Source organism: Tachysurus vachellii, chromosome 5 (assembly GCF_030014155.1).
Source record: "Tachysurus vachellii isolate PV-2020 chromosome 5, HZAU_Pvac_v1, whole genome shotgun sequence".
NCBI lineage: Eukaryota > Metazoa > Chordata > Actinopteri > Siluriformes > Bagridae > Tachysurus > Tachysurus vachellii.
Genome location: NC_083464.1, coordinates 32,144,101 through 32,167,812, shown reverse-complemented (window position 1 = coordinate 32,167,812; position 23,712 = coordinate 32,144,101). Strand labels below are relative to the sequence as shown.

The following is a 23,712-nucleotide window of genomic DNA, read 5'->3' as shown; positions in this document are numbered from 1 at the left end:
CAGGTAAAATGGGCAAGCATAAAGATCCGAGTGACTTTGACAGGGTCCAAACTGACGACCAATTCAGAGCATCTCCAAAACACTACGTCTTCCCAGTATGTGTTCCCACCATGCAGTAGTTAGTGGTCCAAGCAAGGACAAACAGTGAATCAGCATCAAAGCCATGGGTGCCCATGGATCACAGTGAAGTCTAGCCCGTCTGCTCTGATCCCACAGATGACATACTGTAACACAAATTGCTATAAATTACTGGAGCAAATCAGCGCTCGATGCATATGAGGCCGTGTGGCTGCAGCTCTTTCAGCAGGATAAAGTGCCCTGCTAATACAAAAATATTTCAGGAACGGTTTGATTAACAAGACAAAAAGTTCAAGGTGTTGATTTGGCCTCCAGAATTCCCTAAATCTCAATCCGATCAAGCATCTGTGGGCTGTGCTGGATAAATAAGCCAGATCCATAGAGACCACACTTGACAACTTTCAGGACTTAAAGAATCTTCTCTTAAACATCTTGGTGCCAGTTACCACAGCACACCGTAAGAGGTCTTGTGGAGGCCACGACTCAACAGGTCAGAGCAGTTTAACAGCACAGGGGGACCTACACAATATAACAGATGGTTTTAAATATTATGGCAAAATTGTGAACTACATTACAATGATTAAACATCCTGGTATGATTAATTACTGGTCATGAAAAACACACAATTTATGCATGATGTGGGACAATAATTATTATAGAATTATTGATATTCTGTCTTGTGTAATTTATAAATCTGTAAGGAAAAAAAACATACAATATCTTCTGTAGTAAAAGTGCATACAGAAGAGTCACAGAATTCATTCATTCATTCATTCATCTTCTACCGCTTATCCGAACTACCTCGGGTCACGGGGAGCCTGTGCCTATCTCAGGCGTCATCGGGCATCAAGGCAGGATACACCCTGGACGGAGTGCCAACCTATCGCAGGGCACACACACACACACACACACACTCTCATTCACTCACACAATCACACACTACGGACAATTTTCCAGAGATGCCAATCAACCTACCATGCATGTCTTTGGACCGGGGGAGGAAACCGGAGTACCAGGAGGAAACCCCCGAGGCACGGGGAGAACATGCAAACTCCACACACACAAGGCGGAGGCGGGAATCGAACCCCCAACCCTGGAGGTGTGAGGCGAACGTGTTAACCACTAAGCCACCGTGTCCCCCGAGTCACAGAATTGAAAATAAATAATACTTTACTGACTTTAATAAGTCATTACCAGGTTAGGACTTTACAACACCATTCTTTTTATTAAAACCAAAGAATTTTGCATGATCAGTAATAGTAAAAGCTTCATGAATGTTGCAGTATGAAACATATGACCCTTAGCTGTGTTAACTGCTAGCTGACAGCAAGCCATCTGCAAATCCATAATTGTTATGAAAGCAGGGAGGTGAACAGATGGTCTGCACCACTGAAGGCCTGCACTGAACCGAGCGCTGTAAGAAAACTAAAGCACCATTTCCTACCAATCAGAGAAGTTTGAGTGAATATTAAATGGTTAGATTCATATTTTAAATCAGAAGCAGTGTTAATTCCAGCTCTCGTGTCTGACGGTTATATTAGATATAGTCAAAGCTTTATTTTTAAAGGAGACACGATGTCTTAATGAGATACATTGCTTGTCTTGAGGACTGATGATTTTAACGATGTTCTTACAAACTTTAAATTTGAGCTGTTAAACGTAGCTGAGCATCTGTTCAGCATGTCGTCACAGGAGACCTAACATTACACTTAACAATATAGATATAGGCATAAAAATCCAGACAATAAGATTCAATTTAAAAAAATTGCAGGTGTTTTGTTATATAAGAAAATCCTTTAAATACCTTTTGAAAAGAACGATCCCCATACAGTAGGATGATGCTGCCACCATCATGCTTCACATTCTATTATGGTGTGTCCTAAACAGTTTATAGCTCTGATGTGACATCACACTCATCACTCTTTTTTCTAAAATTTCTATTTACTTTATACTTGAATTTATTGGGATGTTTAGTTTTAGTGAAATGTTGGATTTGATGCCAATATTCTAATCCCTGTTTTTTTCCCCCCAAAGGGGTTTAAGTCTCATACTGTATGTTCTCCAAAGGTCAAACCTGGCAACCTCTGAGGCATGACATACACATGTTGTGCCCTTAACCTTAATCTGAATACATGGAACCTTCTCATGAGTTCATCTCAGCTCACATACACACTTTTAAGAATCTCTTCAGAAGCACAGGTTCATCACCGAGCTGCTTTGAGTAGAGGTCAAGGAGAAGGGGATGATGTTAGAGTTTAGAATTCGACAGGACCTTTTGCCAAAGGTATTAAGACTGAGATTTTTTCACAGGCTATAAACTCGTGTGTATCAGTGCCTGGGGTCAGGAGTCCGGAGAATGAAAGCTTTGCTGTTTGCACATGTCAGGTGACTCAGCGTGAATCATTTGATTCCATAATAGAGCTCAGCTGCAGAAAAGCAACAGCAGGCTCGGTTTGTTTACTGCAGGCTACGTTCATGTCACAGGTTGTTTTTACCATCTGTATTATTATATGCAAATGTTTTAGAGAAAAAGAACACTTAATTACTGGCTTCTGGCACATCGCCACTTATTCTACCCTTAAGCTTTGTAACTTTTTATTTAAAGACGTCAGATCTTCTTCTTTCTCCTCCTTTCGGACAGGAATAGGAATTTAAAGATCGGGGAAATATCCTGAAAAAAAAACTTTTTTCCCCATTTTCAGAAGTATCCAAGAATCTACCATGGATCACTGTCAGTAAATCACATCTGAAATGAAACCTTTTCTTCATATTATTATTGTTACAGAATCAAATCACAGTTTGGTGAGATCTTGTGTTGTAAAGCACTGAAAGGCTTAAAGTAGAACGCAAGGCAAATTATCAAAAGGTAAATATTCAGTTTCAAGAAATGAAACAGACTTCTCATTGAAGTAGAAACGTGTGAGACCTGGACCTCACCTCGGATTCAGGTCTCTCCTGCTAGCAGCTACTTCACCATCACAGAATATAGTGAAGAAGATTGTGAAGAAGAAGAAGGTGGTGAAGAAGGTGGTGAAGAAGAAGAAGAAGGTGGTGAAGAAGGTGAAGAAGGTGGTGAAGAAGGTGAAGAAGAAGGTGGTGAAGAAGAAGAAGAAGGTGGTGAAGAAGGTGAAGAAGGTGGTGAAGAAGGTGAAGAAGAAGGTGGTGAAGAAGGTGGTGAAGAAGTTGAAGAAGAAGGTGGTGAAGAAGAAGAAGAAGAAGGTGGTGAAGAAGAAGAAGAAGAAGACGAAGAAGAAGACTTTATTTTGTCACATCTACTTTACAACACAGTGAAATTCTTACTTCACACGTCAACTTTGGAGGTTGGGGTCAAACCACAGGGTCAGTCATGATACAGCACCACTGGAGCAGAGAGGGTTAAGGGCCTTCAGGGATTAGCTGGCAGTGACTGAACCATTCCTGAATACACCATTAACATTACTGTTATTAAGTGGCCAAGCACCAATGTTCTATGTTTTCTTCTTCTTCTTCTTCTTCTTCTTCTTCTTCTTCTTCTTCTTCTTCTTCTTCTTCTTCTTCTTCCAGCTGTCTTTTTAACGGCAGCCCATAGAACCATATTGAAAGGCTTGGTTTAAGGAAGCTTTTGTCCACATTTGGTCTAATTGCTGCCCCCACTCTAGTGCCACCTTGGGGTCAAATCTGTGCCCAGTTATAAAGTCATTTTATGGTCATAACTTTTGAATAACTTTTGTGTGCAAAATATAAACTCCAGGCACCCTTTGATTCCCTGGAATGGGATGAGTTCAATGCGCTGTATGACCTCTAATTGGTTTTTGTCCAAAATAATTCCTCCCACTCCTAATTTTTTGTTAATCAGCACAGAATTTGCCGTGTTCAGAGAAAATTCGAAAGAATACAAATAAATTAAACTGAATAAATGTCATAAAGGGCATTGTGTTTACAGTGTACTGTACAGTAACGTCCTTTCCTGGTATTAACCCCATGCACATCCTACAGTCAGCAAAATTTCCTGCACGGTTTGTACAAAACGTCTGTCAGAAGAAGTTTATGAGAATCAGCACAAAACCATAAATGTCTTTCATGAAGTACGTCATAAAGGCCGTGGCTCCAAATAAAAGTAATCGTTTATACATTTATACACGTGTGAATAATTATCATATCTTATTCATGTGTCGATAGCTCATGAAGTCAGAGTTTCAAAACTTCATTTAACCCGACAGGAAATCAAAGCCTGAACAGTGTGTGTTTGAGTCCTCTGTCATTCAGCACAGCGAGGCTCCTACTATCATTGTGCTTCACTGCGAATGACTCATCCATTACTTTCTTAACTCTTCACGGCTCTGACAAAACCTTTACGGCTCTGAGAGAAACTGCCTATCAGAGTCTGCCGCTTTTGCCTCGAGCCCTGAGGGAAATAAAACCCCAAAAAAAAGAGGACGTGAGGCTTCTACCCAGTGGACGTGAGGCTTTGATGCGCTTTACTTCAAGAAGCAATGCTAAAAAGGTTGGCTGAAGGCAAAAGACAGCAGATAAAAGGCACAGAAGAATCAGAGAGACAGTCTTCCAGGGAGGTAATTGAACAAAGAAGGGTGAAATGGCGAAGAAAGGAGAGCGACACAGCTGCCGTGCCTTTTACTGGGCCGCTAACACTGAAACCAATAACCAGGCTTCACTCCAGCTGAGAACCTGATTGGATTGTTGTTCTGTTCTGGTCAGAAATAGTCATGATCTGAGACATGGGGGCTTGGGATAGTGAATTGGAAAAAAGAAAAAAAAATATCATCAACCCCATGAGTATCCCAGATGAAATGGGAATTGAAATGAAACATCATATGATCTTTGTCTATAGCAGTGCGCTGAAAAATGAAGACTGGGATTACTTGTAACACACAGGGAGCATTGTGAGAAATGGGAAACCCCGCTCATCAGTATCAAAACTTCTGTTCTGCATGTATTCATCTACACAATAAGATGCATTCAGAGTCCGAGATTGTATAAAAAAAGTCACATCGATATAAAAAAATCATTTTTCGTTCAGATGATGCAAACCATTTGCGTGTCATTCAGGTTGCCAGATTTGTCTTAACTAGAAAACGGTTTTATTTCAATAGCTGGACATCTAGATGACATTTAATACAAGCACTGTAAAAATAAAACAACAAAGTTTTATTCATTGCTGTGAGATGAAAACCATCGTCTTGTTTCTACAAATCGATGCATCTGAGATTTCATACATATGGAACAAAATTTACTTTTTTTACTTTTTTTTTAATTCTGTTTTATTTTCATTGGGGCACGGTGGCTTAGTGGTTATCACGTTCGCCTCACACCTCCAGGGTTGGAGGTTCGATTCCCGCCTCCACCTTGTGTGTGTGGAGTTTGCATGTTCTCCCCGTGCTCCGGGGGTTTCCTCCGGGTACTCTGGTTTCCTCCCCCGGTCCAAAGACATGCATGGTAGGTTGATTGGCATCTCTGGAAAATTGTCTGTAGTGTGTGATTGTGTGAGTGAATGAGAGTGTGTGTGTGTGCCCTGTGATGGGTTGGCACTCCGTCCAGGGTGTATCCTGCCTTGATGCCCAATGACGCCTGAGATAGGCACAGGCTCCCCGTGACCCGAGGTAGTTCGGATAAGCGGTAGAAGATGAATGAATGAATGAGTTTTCTTATTTCCAGAAAAACCTTCAGTCAACCTGAACACATCTGTAATAAACATGTGAAAGCTGGCCATGTGAACTGTTCTCCAAGAGCCTTGTACCTGCTATAGGGATGTTTCATCTGATGTCTTGTTTGTATGTGTTTTATGTTTCCTCCCCAGATTCTGGCCAACATAATTATTTTTATCTGTGGGAACATGGCAGGAGCGTACCACAAACACCTGATGGAGCTGGCATTGAAGCAGACCTACCACGACACCTGCAACTGCATCAAGTTACCCATCAAGCTGGAGTTTGAGAAGCGCCAACAGGTTTGCTGCCAAACGTCATCCAATCCGTTGACTCTCTCGCCCTTTTAACAGCCACCTGAAACGAGGTGCTAAAAGTGTTAGGTGTTATTTGTGTCATACAAAAAGAGTACCTTAAAACGGTCTATACCTTTTTTTTTTTTTGCCATGTGTCATCTGAGACTTCCTGTACTTCCAAGGTATTCAGTAGAAAAACAGATGGATCACATGCAGGACAAATAAGAGTAGTTCTGTCATTATAATCCTGGTGACATTTTCATTTCATGCAGTATTCATTCTGTTCTGCTTTCTGTGGCCTGGAGGTTCTTATGAAATGTTAACAATGCTTAATAGGATCTCAAGGTTCTTACCAGCTCACACGATTTGTTCATTTGACTCCAGCAGGACCACAAACTCTCTGTTTGAAAGTAGAACTGAGGTTTTCTTGAAAAAAAAAAACAACAACTCATTTTTTTAAAACATTTCCTCTTGGGTTTGGGCTTTGACACACTACTGTAATTGAAAAAAACAAATATGTGGTACAAATAATTAAATAATTAATGAACAAATATATAGAAATAGAATATTTACTTAAGTAAATATTAGTAGGTCAGTTTTATTTAATTTAATTTCATTTGTAATGAACATGCTCTGTGGAATACCAGATAATAAATCAATAATGGTAAGATTAAAGGTGGGGTCTCCGATGTTTGAAAACCAATGTTGACATTTGAAATCACCAAAACAAACACGCCCCTAACCCAAATGGGTCCCACCCCTGTATTGATAGCTCCGCCCACACATACATACGTAACCCAGGCAACTAATGGAAAGAAATGTGTCTTTATCATAGCTGAAGTGAAGAACAATACGATTGTAGATAAACAAACAAGCAAAAATGACACACAAACATAATCATGTAAAGGACAAAGACATATATTAGTTCTGTGTAACAAAGCAAAACCAACGTTACTCACCTATCGAGAAGGAAAAAAGCGCCTCGGCGTCTTAAGTAAAGTTGGTCACATATTCACAGATTGGAGTTTCCCGAGTCAATAACTCCTGAGCTAAACACTGTTACTACACAAAACACGGTTGTAGCTGCGTCTCAACATTACTACGATAGAAAAGAGGTGTTATTTGTGTAGTAACAGTGTTTAGCTCAGGAGTTATTGACTCAGGAAACTCCAATCTGTGAATATGTGACCAACTTCCTGCTCCTTCAGTTCTCTCCAGCGCTGGAAAGCTGATCCTATATTAACACGTCCTACTTCTTACCTTATCGTAAGTCTTTCTTCTCTTTCTTTCTTTGTTTTTATCCTCCATGTCAATGTTAAAACCACTTTCTGCTAATGTCACACATGCGCACTGAAAACTCTCTCCGCCCATATCGACAAGACACACCCCTTTCTGCTCATTGGCTACACGTTTGTTTTGATTTTTGATTCTCAAAAATCGGAGACCTCACCTTTAAGTAATAGAATTGTCTCTTTAAAGCATTTTTAAATGGTTTTTAAACAGAAAACCTTCTGAATCAAAGGGACTGAATGTTTAATGGTCAAAATTATGAAGAGTCTTCAAGTGAGCTGGAAGCGTAGCAGATGAATCAGTCCTTTAAAACCACAGCAAGGAAGCATCAAGTGAACAAAAACTATGACATTTCTGAACATTCACTCATTTGACCACTTTTTGGTTTTGTGTGGTTAAGATAAGGGCTTCTTTTAGAAGGCAGTGGTCTAGGTGCTATCTCCTGTGTCAGAGCCGCCTAAGGCAACATCAGAGGCCTGATATACATGTAGGTCATATTAAACTACATCAATTTACACTGAAGTCTGCCATCTAACATTCAGCATTCAACATTCAACATTCCTTTGTGATGTCTCCAACTGGCTAGACATCTGCAAAGACAAAAACAACTGAACCTCACTGTGGCTTTTGCAAGGTTGGGAATCTGGCTCTGACAACAATGGCTGCCTTCCAGCTGCCTGTTCTGTGTACGAGGTCAAACCCTCCCTGTTGGCTGGACCAAAACCATCCAGAAACATCCTCCTAGTTCCCGGGCGACGGTTCACAGATCACTTGCTCATATGTGGACCTTTGCTCCTTCTGACGGACTATTTGCTGCATCACTGATCGTTGGATCGGTGCTTAATTTAATCATCACTGTTTTTATTCATCCTCTAAAGTCTGTTTGTTAAATTGTTAACTAATAGATTGCATGTTATTACATATTATTGTTAAATACTGTATAGGAAATCAACCACAGCTGAATGACTGAAAGCCTTTGGGCAGCACTTTAATCAGAGAATTTTGTAGCTTTCATCCGTCATTGAAAAAGCTGACATGCAGACAGTGATATCAGATTAGATTCATTTACAATTTATTATTAAAGTTGCCAAAGCTTCTTCATACACACACACACACACACACACACACACACACACACACACACACACACGCAAAAGGAATGATTAATTTACTCGCTTGGTTCCATGATTAAGTGTTGTCATTGGCTTCCATTAAGAGCTGCTGAAAACAATCGAGGAATATTGCTACGTGTCATGTTTAATATTAATTAATATCAGCCTAATGAATTACTTTTGCTTTGTTAGTTAACACCGTTGAGCCGTATACAGAGTTCAGTGCACGTAGAGATGATTTAATACTATCGATATAACGTAACGCTGCAGACGTAAGCAGTTCTCTGACTGTTGTCTGTAGTGAGAAGCAGAAATAAGTCCAAGTTTGATTTAAACATAATATATAGTGCTGAAATCTCCATTCTGGATCATGTTATGCCATTTATACATAAATTACAACATTAATAGTATTGTTCTTTAAATGAACACAATTTCTTTGCATCTTTTATGATGCACACATCGCTTATCTTGGGGACTGAACTTGCTTTATTTTGTACAATACTAATTACACAAACCTTAACATTTGAAGTGGAGTATCTGTATATTATTGCGTTGTGTTAATGCTACAAGATTTTGTCAAATTTTAATATTTACAAACGGAAGTGTATGTTATGTCCTGGTCAGTTGCGAATAGTACTAAAAAAAGAATGTGTGTTTTATATGTTTAGGAGCGTCTGTTGCTTTCACTGCTGCCTGCTCACATTGCTCGAGTGATGAAGGCCGAGATCATCCAACGGCTCCAGGGACCAAACTTCGGACAGGCGGAGAACACCAACAACTTTCACAACTTATATGTGCAGAGGCACACCAATGTTAGGTGCTCTATCTGTGGCACACACACAGACACACACACACACACAGACACACACACACAGATACACACACACACAGACACACACACACACAGACACACACACACACACACACACACACACACAGACACATACACACACATACACATACACACACACACACACACAGACACACACACAGACACACACACACAGACACACACACAGACACACACACACATACACATACACACACACACACACAGACACACACACACAGACACACACACACAGACACATACACACACACAGACACACACACACAGACACATACACACACACAGACACACACACACACATACAGACACACACATACACACACAGACACACACACAGACACACACACAGACACACACACACACACACACACATATACAGTCGGACAGTCTCACATACTGCCCTGAAGCAGTGATGAATTTTTCAGACATGGCTCTCACACTGAATGGTAATGAACCTACCAAAAAGTTGAAGCCTGACTCAATTTACACTCAAAAGGAAGCCCAGATGAATCACCAGCTGAATGTGTTATTTCTGGTGCATGTGCTAGCAGTTTTTTTTTCTTTAGATAGGTGCAAAATTTCACATTTTAATTCGGCGTTACTTGGTATAATGACATTTTTCAGCTGTTTAAAGTGAGCATATTGTAGCTTAAGCACTGGAAGGAAGTAAATGACTTCCTGCAGAGTTCCAACCCAAATCTAACACACCTGATTAAGCTAATTGGAGCCTGCATAGCAGATGTGTTCAGAAGTGTTAGATAGCTATAAAGGGAACGGCTCCTTGAACATTCTGTGCAAAAAAAGTACACAAGGGATCTTTTTGTTGAGGTCAGGCTATATGTTCCAAATGAGATTCCATCAGTTTTTATAAGAGGCTTTTCACACTTATTGCACATACAGTATACAGTAGATGAACTTGGAAGCTTTGGCATTTGAACTCACAACCTTCTGATCAAGAGCCACCATTTTCCACCAACTCCAAGTGATAAACTGATAAAATACGAGTGTTTTCACACTTCAGCTTGTGTGGTGCAGTCGACCAGGAGGCAGCACCATTCTACAAATTATATTTATAGCAATGAAATTGACTATTTTCTTTGATTAGTACTAATGGCAAAAAGTAAAAAAAACTTTCCTCATTCTTACGTCAAGCTCGTTCTTATCAACCCACCAAGTAAGCACACAGTCATAAAACCACACCTTTACTTCCTCTCCTTCAGATCAACGGACAGTCATGTGTTAAAAGTCTTCACAAGAATTTGTAGCACACCTTGATACCAGACAGGACTAATATAAAGTGATCAGATACTTTATCGAGGCTAAGAATCAGTCAATATTGTGCTTATTTGAAGACAGGAGTCTTGCTACGGTACTCGATTGATGGTGAGAATCAGTTCGACTCCATACGGAGCACATAGCACAGTTCAACAGAGCAACAATCAGCCCATAAGATCTGGGAAACATTGTCAGTGATCTGTTGGTCACAAATGTCTGCAAGTGAGATTTATCTTGGTGTCACCCAGGAGGTTGGCAGACAACAGAATGTGCTGACGGATGAATCACAAGTTAATGGTAGATAACGGATTTTTTTTAACTGTGTTCTTTTATGCTTAAAGAATGACTTCCTTTAACACTGTATAGTGTAGGATTCCTTTAACTGCCCCTGAAGCCCCTTTATGTGCACATGCACTACTTGCAAAAGCAGAGAGGTTGATAAGTTGTGGATATATTGCAGCATCATGAACTTCATTGGAAATACTGGGTCAGCACGACATATCTGAACTTTGGTCCGAATGCAGATCAGAATCCGTGCACTGCGCTTCCTCTTCTGACCATAATGATGGTCTTAAGCTGTTTTAAACAAAGCCACTAAAAATCTGTATAATCCATTGTTTCTTATGGCAAATTGTCATATCTGCTTCGCACCACATCTACTGTAGATCCACTGTGGTTTTGCATGTTTTCTTCTAAAAGAACCTCTTGACTAGTTTATTTGCACACAGCAGTATGCTGTCGCTCCTTCACCAGAATAGACTCAGACTCCAGATTCTTCTAGTCGAGTCTGCGGAAGCTTAAAAGCAATGTTTTTTATTATAAAGGATAAAGAATTTATGGCCGGTGTTTCACAGCGGATGAGCGTAACATAGACGTTCTATTAACATCCACACAAGTGAGTCTGCAGTCAGAAGGTGATGATTGTTTTATTCAGAGTTGGTAAGGAAACGAGCAAACAGGAAAACTCCAGCGCTGAAACAACTGAGCGCCGTATCAGGAAGCAAATTTATTGATTTCTATCTATATATCTATCTATGGTAAAAATGCACTATATACAGTATAGATCATTGCCAGTGGAAAGTTTGGACACCATAGAAAAGAACTTAGGAGGGATTTAAAAATATAAAAGTCAGTAAAAATGAGGGGGGGCCTCACACCTCCAGGGTTGGGGGTTCGATTCCCACCACCACCTTGTGTGTGTGGAGTTTGCATGTTCTCCCCGTGCCTCGGGGGTTTCCTCCGGGTACTCCGGTTTCCTCCCCTGGTCCAAAGACATGCATGGTAGGTTGATTGGCATCTCTGGAAAATTGTCTGTAGTGTGTGAGTGTGTGAGTGAATGAGTGTGTGTGTGTGTGTGCCCTGTGATGGGTTGGCACTCCGTCCAGGATGTATCCTGCCTTGATGCCCGATGAGTAAAAATGAGGAAAACCTTTGATATGTAGAGTGTGTGAAAGTGTTAGGATAAATTCGTGGAATTCTCTTGACAGGATTTTTGACTTTACTCAATTTTTAAAAATCACTGTTAAATATTAAGGCTCAGCTGAGCCAAAATGTCAAACCTCATTTTCATTACTGAGAAAATAAAAAGCGGGTCTTAGTAATGGTCTCTGCTCTACTTTTTGCAGTATAAATATCTAAATATCAACTTCTGTTGTCTAAACTAATCGTTTTCCTTGCAGTATTTTGTACGCCGATATTGTCGGCTTCACCCGGTTGGCCAGCGATTGCTCTCCTGGTGAACTTGTCCACATGCTTAATGAGCTTTTTGGAAAATTTGATCAGATCGCCAAGGTAAGACGCAGTCGGAGTTGGAAATGATTCAAACGAATGCCCTAAAATGAGTCATGCTTTATTTTATTCCCTAATGTTCTCATTGTGTCATGAAACAGCATGATGTACATCAACATGACGGGGCACGTTTTGTTGTTTTTATTTATTTATTTTAGGAAAATGAATGTATGAGGATTAAAATTCTTGGGGACTGTTATTACTGTGTGTCTGGTCTCCCTGAGTCTTTACCTAACCATGCCAAAAACTGTGTGAAGATGGGCTTGGACATGTGTGAGGCCATTAAGTAAGTGAATCTCTGATTTTATTTATAATTGTTTAATTATTATTAATAATTATTCCCTAGTATATCCACTCTACCTCCACTGTTCATGTGATATGTACACGATCCCGTGTCTTTAAATCACTTACACCGTGCCAGACACTGTACACTGTAATTACACCGATCTGTGGTGAGTTCATGGTTCACTCTCTCACGAGTATCTTTGAGATCTTAACTCATCACAGTTATGAAAACAAACACCACGTGAAACATACAAATCGAGTTATCGTTGTCCGTCCTGACCACATGTTCCACCGCTCACACAGTCGTTCACTGCGAACCCCCACACCGATAAACATGCAGTTCACATGACTGCACATGCAGATTAGCTTCTTTATTCTGGATCTTAGTAAATCAGGGCTTTTGTGTGTAATTGACTGTTGGATCAGACAGAACAAGTGACATTAATGATTATCAACTGGAACATAATTGTTGGCAACTCACCCCCAGCTTTGTAGCACTACTAATTTAAGGGGTTGCTAATAATAGCACAAAAAAGCAATTGAGACTCTGTGGATGAAATCATTTGTGGTTCAGAGGAAGTGAATAACGTGCCTGCAAGCGGACAAATCGGCTCTTCACACGTCACTTATCAGACTTTGTTAAAACTATGCCAGGGTACTGGAGCATCCAGCCAGGTACACTGGAATATTTGGGAAAACAACGCTCCAGATTTCTACTGTTGAGTGAAATATGTAATAACTTTATTATTAAAACCCATCCAAAACATGATCCATTGAAATCCTAACATTTTCCACAACGGTAAAAGATATGAGTGTCAAGGTTCCCATGGTAACAAGCTCCGTTCATTCATGCTTGTGTTGATCTGTGCTTCGACCGCCTGCCCTGTCATCAGCTCATACTGTAGTTCCAAACTGTATGCACCCGTTTTGCTGCATCCTTGATTAATTTCTTTACTTATACCCTATAATATCTGTATACTTACACAAACTCGTGTTATCTGAGTCTTTTCTTTCCATGTTCTAGCTTTTTTTTTTGTTTTAACATTTTGGATTTGCCCTAATAAATGAAACTGAGCGTCCACCTTCACCCTGTCTCTTCTCATTCCATCTCACACTGACTTTAATATTCTCCCATGTTATTAAACTTAACCATTGCTGGGAATGTCGTGAACCTTCCAATCGCTCCCTTGTCTCCATGGACTGGAGTCCCTGCATCACATTCCTGGAACAGGCTCTAAATTTGTGACCAGAATGAAGCAGTTATTAAAGATGAATGAATAAATACGTGGATTTGCAGATTGTTGTCGCCTCGTTGCCGTGCCGCATTAAGGGAAAATAAAACTGACATATCAGTCATTTTGGAATCTTCACTTTACTAGTATTAAGTGATTTTGTACTTGAAGTACAAAGTCAAAGCATGTATAACACACCACTGACATTTCTAGAAGCACTTTTCCATTCCATTAGTTGTTCCTTTCAATAATGCTTTTAGAAGGGCCCTTTGAAGTAAAAGCTTTTATCACGGTTTAAAGAAACCCTACAAATGGCAGCTGTGAAGTCCATGGCATAGACTTATTCACTTCAGAATGGACAAGTTGACGATTAACGCTCAGGTTTTATTCTTAGCTCCTGAAAAAAACACAAAAGCAAGAGCTTCTTTCTCGCTCAGCATTTTGCAGTGATGTCGATCGTACATTAGACACTACATTAGACACGAAGTCACAGGATGGAAAGCAGCTACGTGTATTCAAAGGAACCTGTTGATTTATGTGACTGTGCCTAATTTTTTGTTCTCTAGTGCAGAGGCTTGATTTTCAGAAAACATTTTAGCTTGAAGCGAAATCGTGAGTGTGTCATTTCTGTTTTTTCTATTCGTGACCTTTGCAGGCAGTCTGGGGTAAGAAAGACTTCTGAGAAAAGCTTTTTCCCTTAGGAAGGTTACTGTGTCAAGGCTACAATTCATCCAGTAGGCAACAACACTTACAAACATGTGCTTGTGCTCATCTGTTCAGTACACACAAAGGAATGTGTAGCAAAAGGCCAAACTTTGCAAAACTTGTTTTCATATTATTCAAAAACATTAAAACGTATGTGTGTGTGTGTGTGTGTGTGTGTGTGTGTGTGTGTGTGTGTGTTCTCCTTTAGAAAAGTTCGAGATGCCACCGGTGTGGACATCAACATGCGAGTCGGGGTTCATTCAGGAAATGTCCTCTGTGGCGTCATCGGCCTCCAGAAGTGGCAGTACGATGTCTGGTCACATGATGTGACTCTAGCCAATCACATGGAAGCTGGAGGTGTACCAGGGTATGAACTGAATGCTTTGTTTAATTATTAGGATGACTGTTGTTCCACACTACAGTTTACAAGAACGGATTATTTTAAATCTGTATATTTTTATGTTAATGAACAGACGTGTCCATATTACCTCGGTCACTCTGGAGCACCTGAATGGAGCATATAAAGTAGAGGATGGATACAGCCATGAACGGGACCCTTATCTGAAAGAGCACAGGGTGGTGACATACCTAGTAATCAACCCAAAGGTACAGTATGGTGTAAAGTTTTACCACTACAAGAATTATATGATATCAAGAGAAAAAAATATTAAATCAGAAATGAACTGTTAAGGCTCATCTGTTAAGACAGATAACTTGAGAGTGTCACCGTGCAGGTTCCTGTGCACTTTGTTACTAAACTAATGGTAATATATTAGTACACAAGCATATAGAATATATGCATTCATGTGAGGGGATGTGATAAAAAAACTAACCTAACATCCTGACCAATCAAGAATCAAGCAACTGAGAAAGTTATGTTATTACTTGTAAAGCATAAATCTATATGTAGAGCAGGTTCGATCCCAACATTTTCCTGATTGGGCAGGTGGAGAGGAGGAGTCCACAGCATCACTACAGGCCTCGACACACCCTGGACGGTGCGAAGATGAGAGCTTCAGTGAGGATGACTCGCTACCTGGAGTCGTGGGGGGCTGCCAAGCCCTTTGCCAATCTGCACCACCGAGACAGCATGACCAACGAGAACGGCAAAATTAACACCTCTGTAAGTACCTTCACATTTGGTTAATTATCAATTAAGCACAGTGCTAATCAGCTGACATTTAATTAACCAACAAACAGAGCTTTGGTATGGCGGCTATATACCGATTAAATAATCTAAATTAAATATTTTATCCTTTAAATGTATTAATTTCTCTGATATGATTAGTTTTCACACTAAATCGGTAGGATAAAAAGATTTTTCCTCACTTAATCATTAAAAATAAAAAGTTAATCCATATACTAATTAAGCATCTAATACAATCTCGCTATACTAATTAACCCATTATCAGTGTCTTAATCACTTTGAACCAGAATTTAGAGCGAGAGCCAAAGAGAAACCTCTATACCAGTAAACTGTATACTGTAGCGTACGTCATAGCAGTTAAGCACCATACTGATGGTATTTACTGTGTTATTATTTATAGGATGTGCCACTGGGTCAGTATCACTTCCAGAGACGCTCAGAAAGGTAGGACGTGTTTGTTTTTGTCTGGTTTAGTCTGATGAAGCTTTATGTTTACTGAACATCAAAACTGTACCAGACAAAATAAAGCCAGCGTTGTGGGTCATATTCTGTTTTAGTCACTATACGTTTCAGTCTGAATTGCTTTCATTGGCTTGTAAAGCTCTTAATGACTCTTTGGCACTTAAATGATGGCAGACTGTGTTTCAGATCAGATGTGAAGAGCATCAAGTGCTTCGTAAACAAAATGCTGAAATGTGGTGATGCAGCCTTTTGATTTTTGGAAAATGGTCTCGACTGTTTCTTTGATCACAGAACAAAATCCCAGAAGAAGCGATTTGAAGAGGAGTTAAATGAACGGATGATACGAACATTTGATGGTATAAATTCCCAAAAGTAGGTTCTTGTTGCACGGGGTTTTAAACTCTTTACTGTTTTGATGAGTGTAAATACTTTTATAATCTTTATCCTCGTCTCAAATTTACAGACAGTGGCTGAAATCGGAGGACATTCAGAGAATAACATTGTTCTTTCACAACAAAACTTTAGAAAAGGAGGTAAGCTGTAGGTCATATGATACACAGGCTTATGAAATGCTTATGAGTGTGTTATATAGACCTTGTGTATGTGTATTATACATTTTGCTGTGTATACATCAGCTTCTCAGTTGGATTTCTTGTAAGTGCTTCGTATTTTCTTTTCACAGTACAGAGCAACCACCTTACCTGCTTTTAAGTACTACGTCACCTGCGCCTGCTTGATCTTCTTCTGCATCTTCGTAGTACAAATCCTGGTCTTGCCAAAGTGAGTCCTCTTTATTCAGAGCAGAGCGTAAGAATGTAGAGCATCAACAAGTTAGATCCATATTATGGTTCTTGGTATTCAGTTCTTGGCCCATAACGCTTCATAACCTCTTCATGACTAAACCAACTGACATTAACTTACATACACATTTATAAAGCCTTCTTCCAGCTGTCATAAAGACAGTTTTGATTTATTTTTATGTCAAGGAACATATGGTTTTGTTTGACTTCAGGTTGTGTCTAGTTAACATCTACCTTGGAATGTCATGACAGCTTATGTCCTTTTAGAGTCACATGATATGTATGATAGTGAGTTCAATGGAAAGTTGAACAAAGTCCATTACACTATACAACGATCTGCAGGGTCTCTTGAACTCATTCATCTCTTGGGGTAACGTTTATAATACTTAGCATTATTATAGCACTGTAATAAAATACCTTTGCATATTTCCCTATATCTTTAAGCTGAAATGAATTGACTCAACAGTGAAAGTAAATTTGGCTACAAAGTCAGCTGCTATAACACTTTAAAGTTGGTCGACACTTAACGTATCATAACCTCATGACCTTATGAAGTGATTAAACAAAGGTTTGTCATTTCATGTCTTTTGTTATGACAGCCTTATGAACTCTGTGTCTTTTGCTTCTGCACCAAAAGCAGCTGTAAGCATCATTTTGTGTAATGAATTGTAGGACGGCTGTATTGGGAATCTCATTCGGGATTGCTTTCCTAATCCTCTCCATGATTCTGCTCATCTGCTTCGTCGGCCACCTCCTGGTAAGACAGAGCTGATTTAATGTCTATAGTGTAATAAAACTTAATCTCTTCTTTACCCAAGTGAATGTATGACATATTTAATCAATAACATCACATTTCTGTAGTTCTGTTTGGTTCGCTTGTGATCACTTGTATGCCTTTAATCCATGTTTAGATCCTGGATGTTTATAAATGAGCAACAAAAGGTGCCATTTTATATGAAACCCTTTAACCCTTACTTCATTTCAGTGTAACTATCTGTAGCTTTTTAACCTAATACTGACATCTCCATGGTAGGTTTTGTATTCATAAGATTTTAGAGTTCCTCAACCTCAGCTACATGACTGCACTTTGTATTTGGTCCCAAGACTTGCCTACGATCCCCAGATTTGAAGAAATCCCATAACCTTCATATTTGGCCACATGTTTGTGTTATTGTGTCTGAAATGTGAAAATCATGTCTTTTTATTTATACCCAATTCAAACTCACTATCTGTTCAATACAAATGATGTAAAAATAGAATCATATTCAGTTACACACATATTACGACTGTAGCACCATTTAATTAAAGCCTAATACACAATTACTCTACATGGCAGCAAGGCCTATTTTCCAGGATAAAAAGATGTGTGACTCTGATAATTCATGGCCTAATGGTTAGAGAGTTTGACTCCTAACCCTAAGGTTGTGGGTTCGAGTCTCGGGCCGCCAATACCACGACTGAGGTGCCCTTCAGCAAGGCACCGAACCCCCCCAACTCCCCGGGCGCCGCAGCATAAATGGCTGCCCACTGCTCCGGGTGTGTGTGTTCACGGTGTGTGTGTATGTGTTCACTGCTGTGTGTGTGTGTGCACTTTGGATGGGTTAAATGCAGAGAACGAATTATGAGTATGGGTCACCGTACTTAGCCGTATGTCACGTCACGTCACTGATACGCTAAAAAAAACGTCTGACCTGGCAATATCACAAGCGTTATTGAAATAGGGTGCTGGATTTATTTTTCCTGATGTCCTTATACTTCACTCTTGGAAGCATAGTGGCATGTCAGCATTGACCTCATGGCCGGTTTACTCGAGGTCGATGCTTGTGTTTGCATAAGTGCTCAAAGTACAGTTTAAAGATCCTTAGCAGTTCTTAAACATAGAAACAAAATTTCCAGGTTAGATTTAGAGAAGAAGAAGAAGAAGAATGGGGGCATAGAAGCCTTTATTATCGCCACATATACATTACAGCACAGTGGAATTCTTTTCTTCACATACCCCAACTGAGGAGGTTGGGGTCAGAGTGCAGGGGCAGCTATGATACAGCACCCCTGGAGCAGGGAGGGTTGAGGGCCTTGCTCAAGGGCCCAGCAGTGGCAACTTGGCTGTGCTGGGGCTTGAATCCTGATCCTCCGATCAACAACCCAGAGCCTTAACCAGTTGAGCCACCACTGCCCCAGTTTTTATAGTTTTGAATTGACAGTGTTGGTGAATTGACATTGACATGTGAAATGAGTTGTAGAAAGTACTTTTTAGGTGGGCTTCCATCCACTCCAGTTTCCTCCCTAGTTCAAAGACTTGCGTTGTAGTTCGGATTGTCATCTCTAAATTGTCCATAGTGTGCAATTGCCCCCTGCCATGTGTTGGCACCCCATCCAGGATCCCCCACCTTGTGCCCTGAGTCCCCTGGGATAAACTCCAGGTTCCTCTTGACCCTGTGTGGGATAAGTGGTACAAATGTACTGTATATACTGTATGAATGTATAAATGGATATAGAAATAGAAGTAAATAATGCATATTTCCATTGTTGCAGTAATACAAAATGAATTATGTATAGAAAAAAAAAGAAGATTGTACTTAGTACTAATCCTTGGTTAATGCCTCAAAATTATGAAGCTAAAGCTCTCTAGTCTTTGTTCAAGGATTATTCAAAAGATTAAAAAACATGCATCTGAAACACAGGAACCTTTGACGTAGATCCAAGAATAACAAGATGTTGTGTAGAACACTTGTGTTAGAAAAGAATTGACTTTGTGGTGGTAAAAGTAAAACCAAAGCACATCACACCACCTTGTTGTTGGTTATTTATTATAACTTGCCACCACATTGTACTCTTCCATACTGAATGTAGTACCTGAGATCGTTTATTTCTGGAAGTAAATTGAAATCATTGCTTAGTCTATTGCCAGATGAATGAAATCTGTTAGTATACAGTAATTAAACATTTCATCCCATTTCTCTTGACAAGGTTAAATATTGTTGGATTTCATCAGAAAGATTCTCAACCTGGGGGCACGGTGGCTTAGTGGTTAGCACGTTCGCCTCACACCTCCAGGGTTGGGGGTTCGATTCCCTCCTCCACCTTGTGTGTGTGGAGTTTGCATGTTCTCCCCGTGCCTCAGGGGTTTCCTCCGGGTACTCTGGTTTCCTCCCCTGGTCCAAAGACATGCATGTTAGGTTGATTGGCATCTCTGGAAAATTGTCCGTAGTGTGTGATTGCGTGAGTGAATGAGAGTGTGTGTGTGTGTGTGTGTGTGTGTGTGTGTGTGTGTGTGTGCCCTGTGATGGGTTGGCACTCCGTCCAGGGTGTATCCTGCCTTGATGCCCGATGACGCCTGAGATAGACACAGGCTCCCCGTGACCCGAGGTAGTTCGGATAAGCGGTAGAAGATGAATGAGAGAGTGAGAGATTCTCATCCTAACCTAAGCCGCTAGTCTGTAGTCAGGGGGACTGTACAGCAGGGGGAATAAACAAGTCTTAAAGACTCCACCTTGGTTATTTTTCATCTTGTTTAAGTTATTTATGATGTAGGCAGTTGATCTGACATCAATATCCTACTGCGAGATTTATAGCTCTAAATAAACCAAAACAAAATAAGCAGCTTCCAGAAAATTGTCGTACATATGCTAAGCTATTTTTCAAATACGGCTTAACCATGAAGAATAAATGTATTTTAAATTCAGATGTTCTTACTGTATATTAGGAGGCGAGACTTTTTTCAGTCTAGCTTTTCCCAGGTATGATGTAGAAGACGCAGACAGTTCATTGGGAACAGATGCAGAAAAAAATCAACAATCACCCAATTTTTTTTCTACATTAATGAAGCATTTACTGGTTAACAATTTATTAATTTACATGAATTAATAAGCCATCCATCATAGTCATGGTTAGCAGTTCATTAGTTTGTTATTAGTACATGCGTTCACGCATCAGTACTGTTACATGTTTATGTAAGTATTAATTCAGGTCTTAGTGCATCATGATTATTCATGTACTGTTATTGTAAAGTGTTACTGAAAGCAGACGGCTTCACGTTCAGCTTTAAGCTAACTGAAATGCATGAGCGTCAGCGTCATAATGTAGCTCGTCATGGTTATAAATCCGTTCACAAAGTGTTCACACATTCATACTTATGATGCCTCTTCGAGTCACAGCAACCTAGAAAGCAAAATCGGAATAATGTGGGCTGTCAATCAAGCATTAGGCCACACCCATTCAGATATCTGTTTGATCAGTAGGTCAAATTTAGCTTTTGAGATTTTATGAGATACTTAATTTTCATGCAGTTGTCTCTATTATTTAATATGGGGCATTTTATTTCACTTGGTTTTAATTTGACTTTAGTAAAGATATACAGTATGTGTCAGTATTTGAAGACAAAGAACTGAAATACTTCATTGATTGATTCAGTCACCTCATATAAATTCCTCCCGTCACTGTGTTCAGCATTGCAGTAAGACAGCGTCTGCTTCATGGCTCTGGATTCTTCGGGCCTCCGTCATCATTGCGAATAAGCCGTGGCCTCGTCTCACTCTGACCATGGCCACCACCACCCTCATCCTCGTCATGGCGATCTTCAACATGGTACGTCATGCTGCGCTCATTTCTACTTCATATGTCAGTTTACTATCTTTGGAAATGTTCTATAAGGGAATATATTATACTTTACAAAAAGTGTTCACAAATAAAGACAGATATAGAAGAAAGCTCCTGTTCTCCTTTTCTACTGTCGAATGTGGGTTGTTCTTCATGGTGTTTTACTGACATTTACCATCCTGCGTACCGCAGCTCTCAATACACCACAAAGTCTTGCTGTCATGGTCACTTATGCGCCAGTGAGACGCACACCAACAATTTGTCCAATTTGATATGTCTCCAATTAATTTATGTGGATTGTAATACGTTATATTTAATACTAATTCAATTCACCCATTGCTCTGGCCACGTATACGCACATAAACAGCATGAAACCACTGTTATAATGTCCATTGTTTTCATTGTCCAAGCCCTGTATTTTTACACACACACACACACACTCACACACACACACACACACACACACACACACACACACACACACACACATATTCATTCATTCATTCATCTTCTACCGCTTATCTGAACTACCTCGGGTCACGGGGAGCCTGTGCCTATCTCAGGTGTCATCGGGCATCAAGGCAGGATACACCCTGGACGGAGTGCCAACCCATCACAGGGCACACACACACACACTCTCATTCACTCACGCAATCACACACTACGGACAATTTTTCCAGAGATGCCAATCAACCTACCATGCATGTCTTTGGACCGGGGGAGGAAACCGGAGTACCCGGAGGAAACCCCCGAGGCACGGGGAGAACATGCAAACTCCACACACACAAGGCGGAGGCGGGAATCGAACCCCGACCCTGGAGGTGTGAGGCCAACGTGCTAACCACTAAGCCACCGTGACCCCCAAACACACACATATATATATAAATGCAGCTTTTCATGATTTAGGCATTTTATAAGCACAATTTAACCAGAAATTCTTGTTCTTTGCTGACAAAGCTTATGACCTCAAAGTGCGAACAGAAAGCAGACTCTGTATATGTAATAAATACGTTTTAAATAAGATTATAAGAAAATGTTACCTTAGCCTTCTAAATGGATTAAATTTTCTTCTCCTCCAAGTTCAACTTGCGTTCAGAACATTAGGGCACAGAACAGATCATAACGTTTCCCTCGGCACAGTGTGACTCTGACACATAGTTAAAAAAAAATGACTGTTTGAAACAATGCTTCCAATTTCGCAGTCTTATTGAATACGACTCCACTGACAGACATACTGTACACTTGACAGAACAAGCTTCTTTTTATTTCCTTTTCTTTCTCTTTACAGTTCTTTCTGCAGGACGACCTGACACATCATCTCCCACATTATAATGCATCCAACGAAACGCTGTTCCAACCTGATGGACGTCCGGTAGTTTTCCTGGAGAAGAATAATTTCTACCTTCCCGTAAGTATATTGTGTAAAGAGTATAAAGAGTCCTCTCTGTCCCTGCATTCAAGTAGAGCGAATTCAAGGAATTCAGGACAATGTAACTTCAGGGTTGTTATTTTTCCAGCCTGAGAAAGTCAAATGTTACTAATATTATTTAATGGACAGAAAAAGTACTTTTTTTATTAAGATTATAAATTTGTCAAAAATTCCTTGTGGGGGTCACGGTGGCTTAGTGGTTAGCACGTTCGCCTCACACCTCCAGGGTTGAGGGTTCGATTCCCGCCTCCACCTTGTGTGTGTGGAGTTTGCATGTTCTCCCCGTGCCTCGGGGGTTTCCTCCGGGTACTCCGGTTTCCTCCCCCGGTCCAAAGACATGCATGGTAGGTTGTTTGGCATCTCTGGAAAATTGTCCATAGTGTGTGATTGTGTGAGTGAATGAGTGTGTGTGTGTGTGCCCTGTGATGGGTTGGCACTCCGTCCAGGGTGTATCCTGCCTTGATGCCCGATGACGCCTGAGATAGGCACAGGCTCCCCGTGACCCGAGGTAGTTCGGATAAGCGGTAGAAGATGAGTGAATGAATGAAAAATTCCTTGTTTCTTTTCATCATGCATAGACAATCAGCCTTAACATTAAAACTGCCTGGCAAATATTATGTAGGTTCTTCTTGAGTTCTGATCCATCAAGACTCTGACGTTGTGCTGTGGCGTCTGACACCAAGATGTCATTAACAACAGGTCCTTTAATTCGTGCACGTTGTGAG

General features: G+C 40.3%; 1 protein-coding gene across 1 annotated transcript in view; it reads left to right on the top strand.

The window, feature by feature from the left end:
- Window positions 1-23,712, top strand: part of adcy2a (adenylate cyclase 2a) — a 109,932-nt gene that overhangs the window by 73,852 nt on the left and 12,368 nt on the right. Inside the window, exons 4-17 of the mRNA XM_060871259.1 lie at window positions 5,873-6,022; window positions 9,087-9,235; window positions 12,223-12,334; window positions 12,490-12,617; window positions 14,762-14,920; window positions 15,027-15,159; window positions 15,500-15,676; window positions 16,101-16,144; window positions 16,454-16,534; window positions 16,626-16,695; window positions 16,845-16,942; window positions 17,635-17,719; window positions 21,409-21,546; window positions 22,847-22,966. Coding sequence (XP_060727242.1) covers window positions 5,873-6,022; window positions 9,087-9,235; window positions 12,223-12,334; window positions 12,490-12,617; window positions 14,762-14,920; window positions 15,027-15,159; window positions 15,500-15,676; window positions 16,101-16,144; window positions 16,454-16,534; window positions 16,626-16,695; window positions 16,845-16,942; window positions 17,635-17,719; window positions 21,409-21,546; window positions 22,847-22,966 — 1,644 coding nt within the window. The remainder of the gene's footprint in view (window positions 1-5,872; window positions 6,023-9,086; window positions 9,236-12,222; window positions 12,335-12,489; window positions 12,618-14,761; window positions 14,921-15,026; window positions 15,160-15,499; window positions 15,677-16,100; window positions 16,145-16,453; window positions 16,535-16,625; window positions 16,696-16,844; window positions 16,943-17,634; window positions 17,720-21,408; window positions 21,547-22,846; window positions 22,967-23,712) is intronic.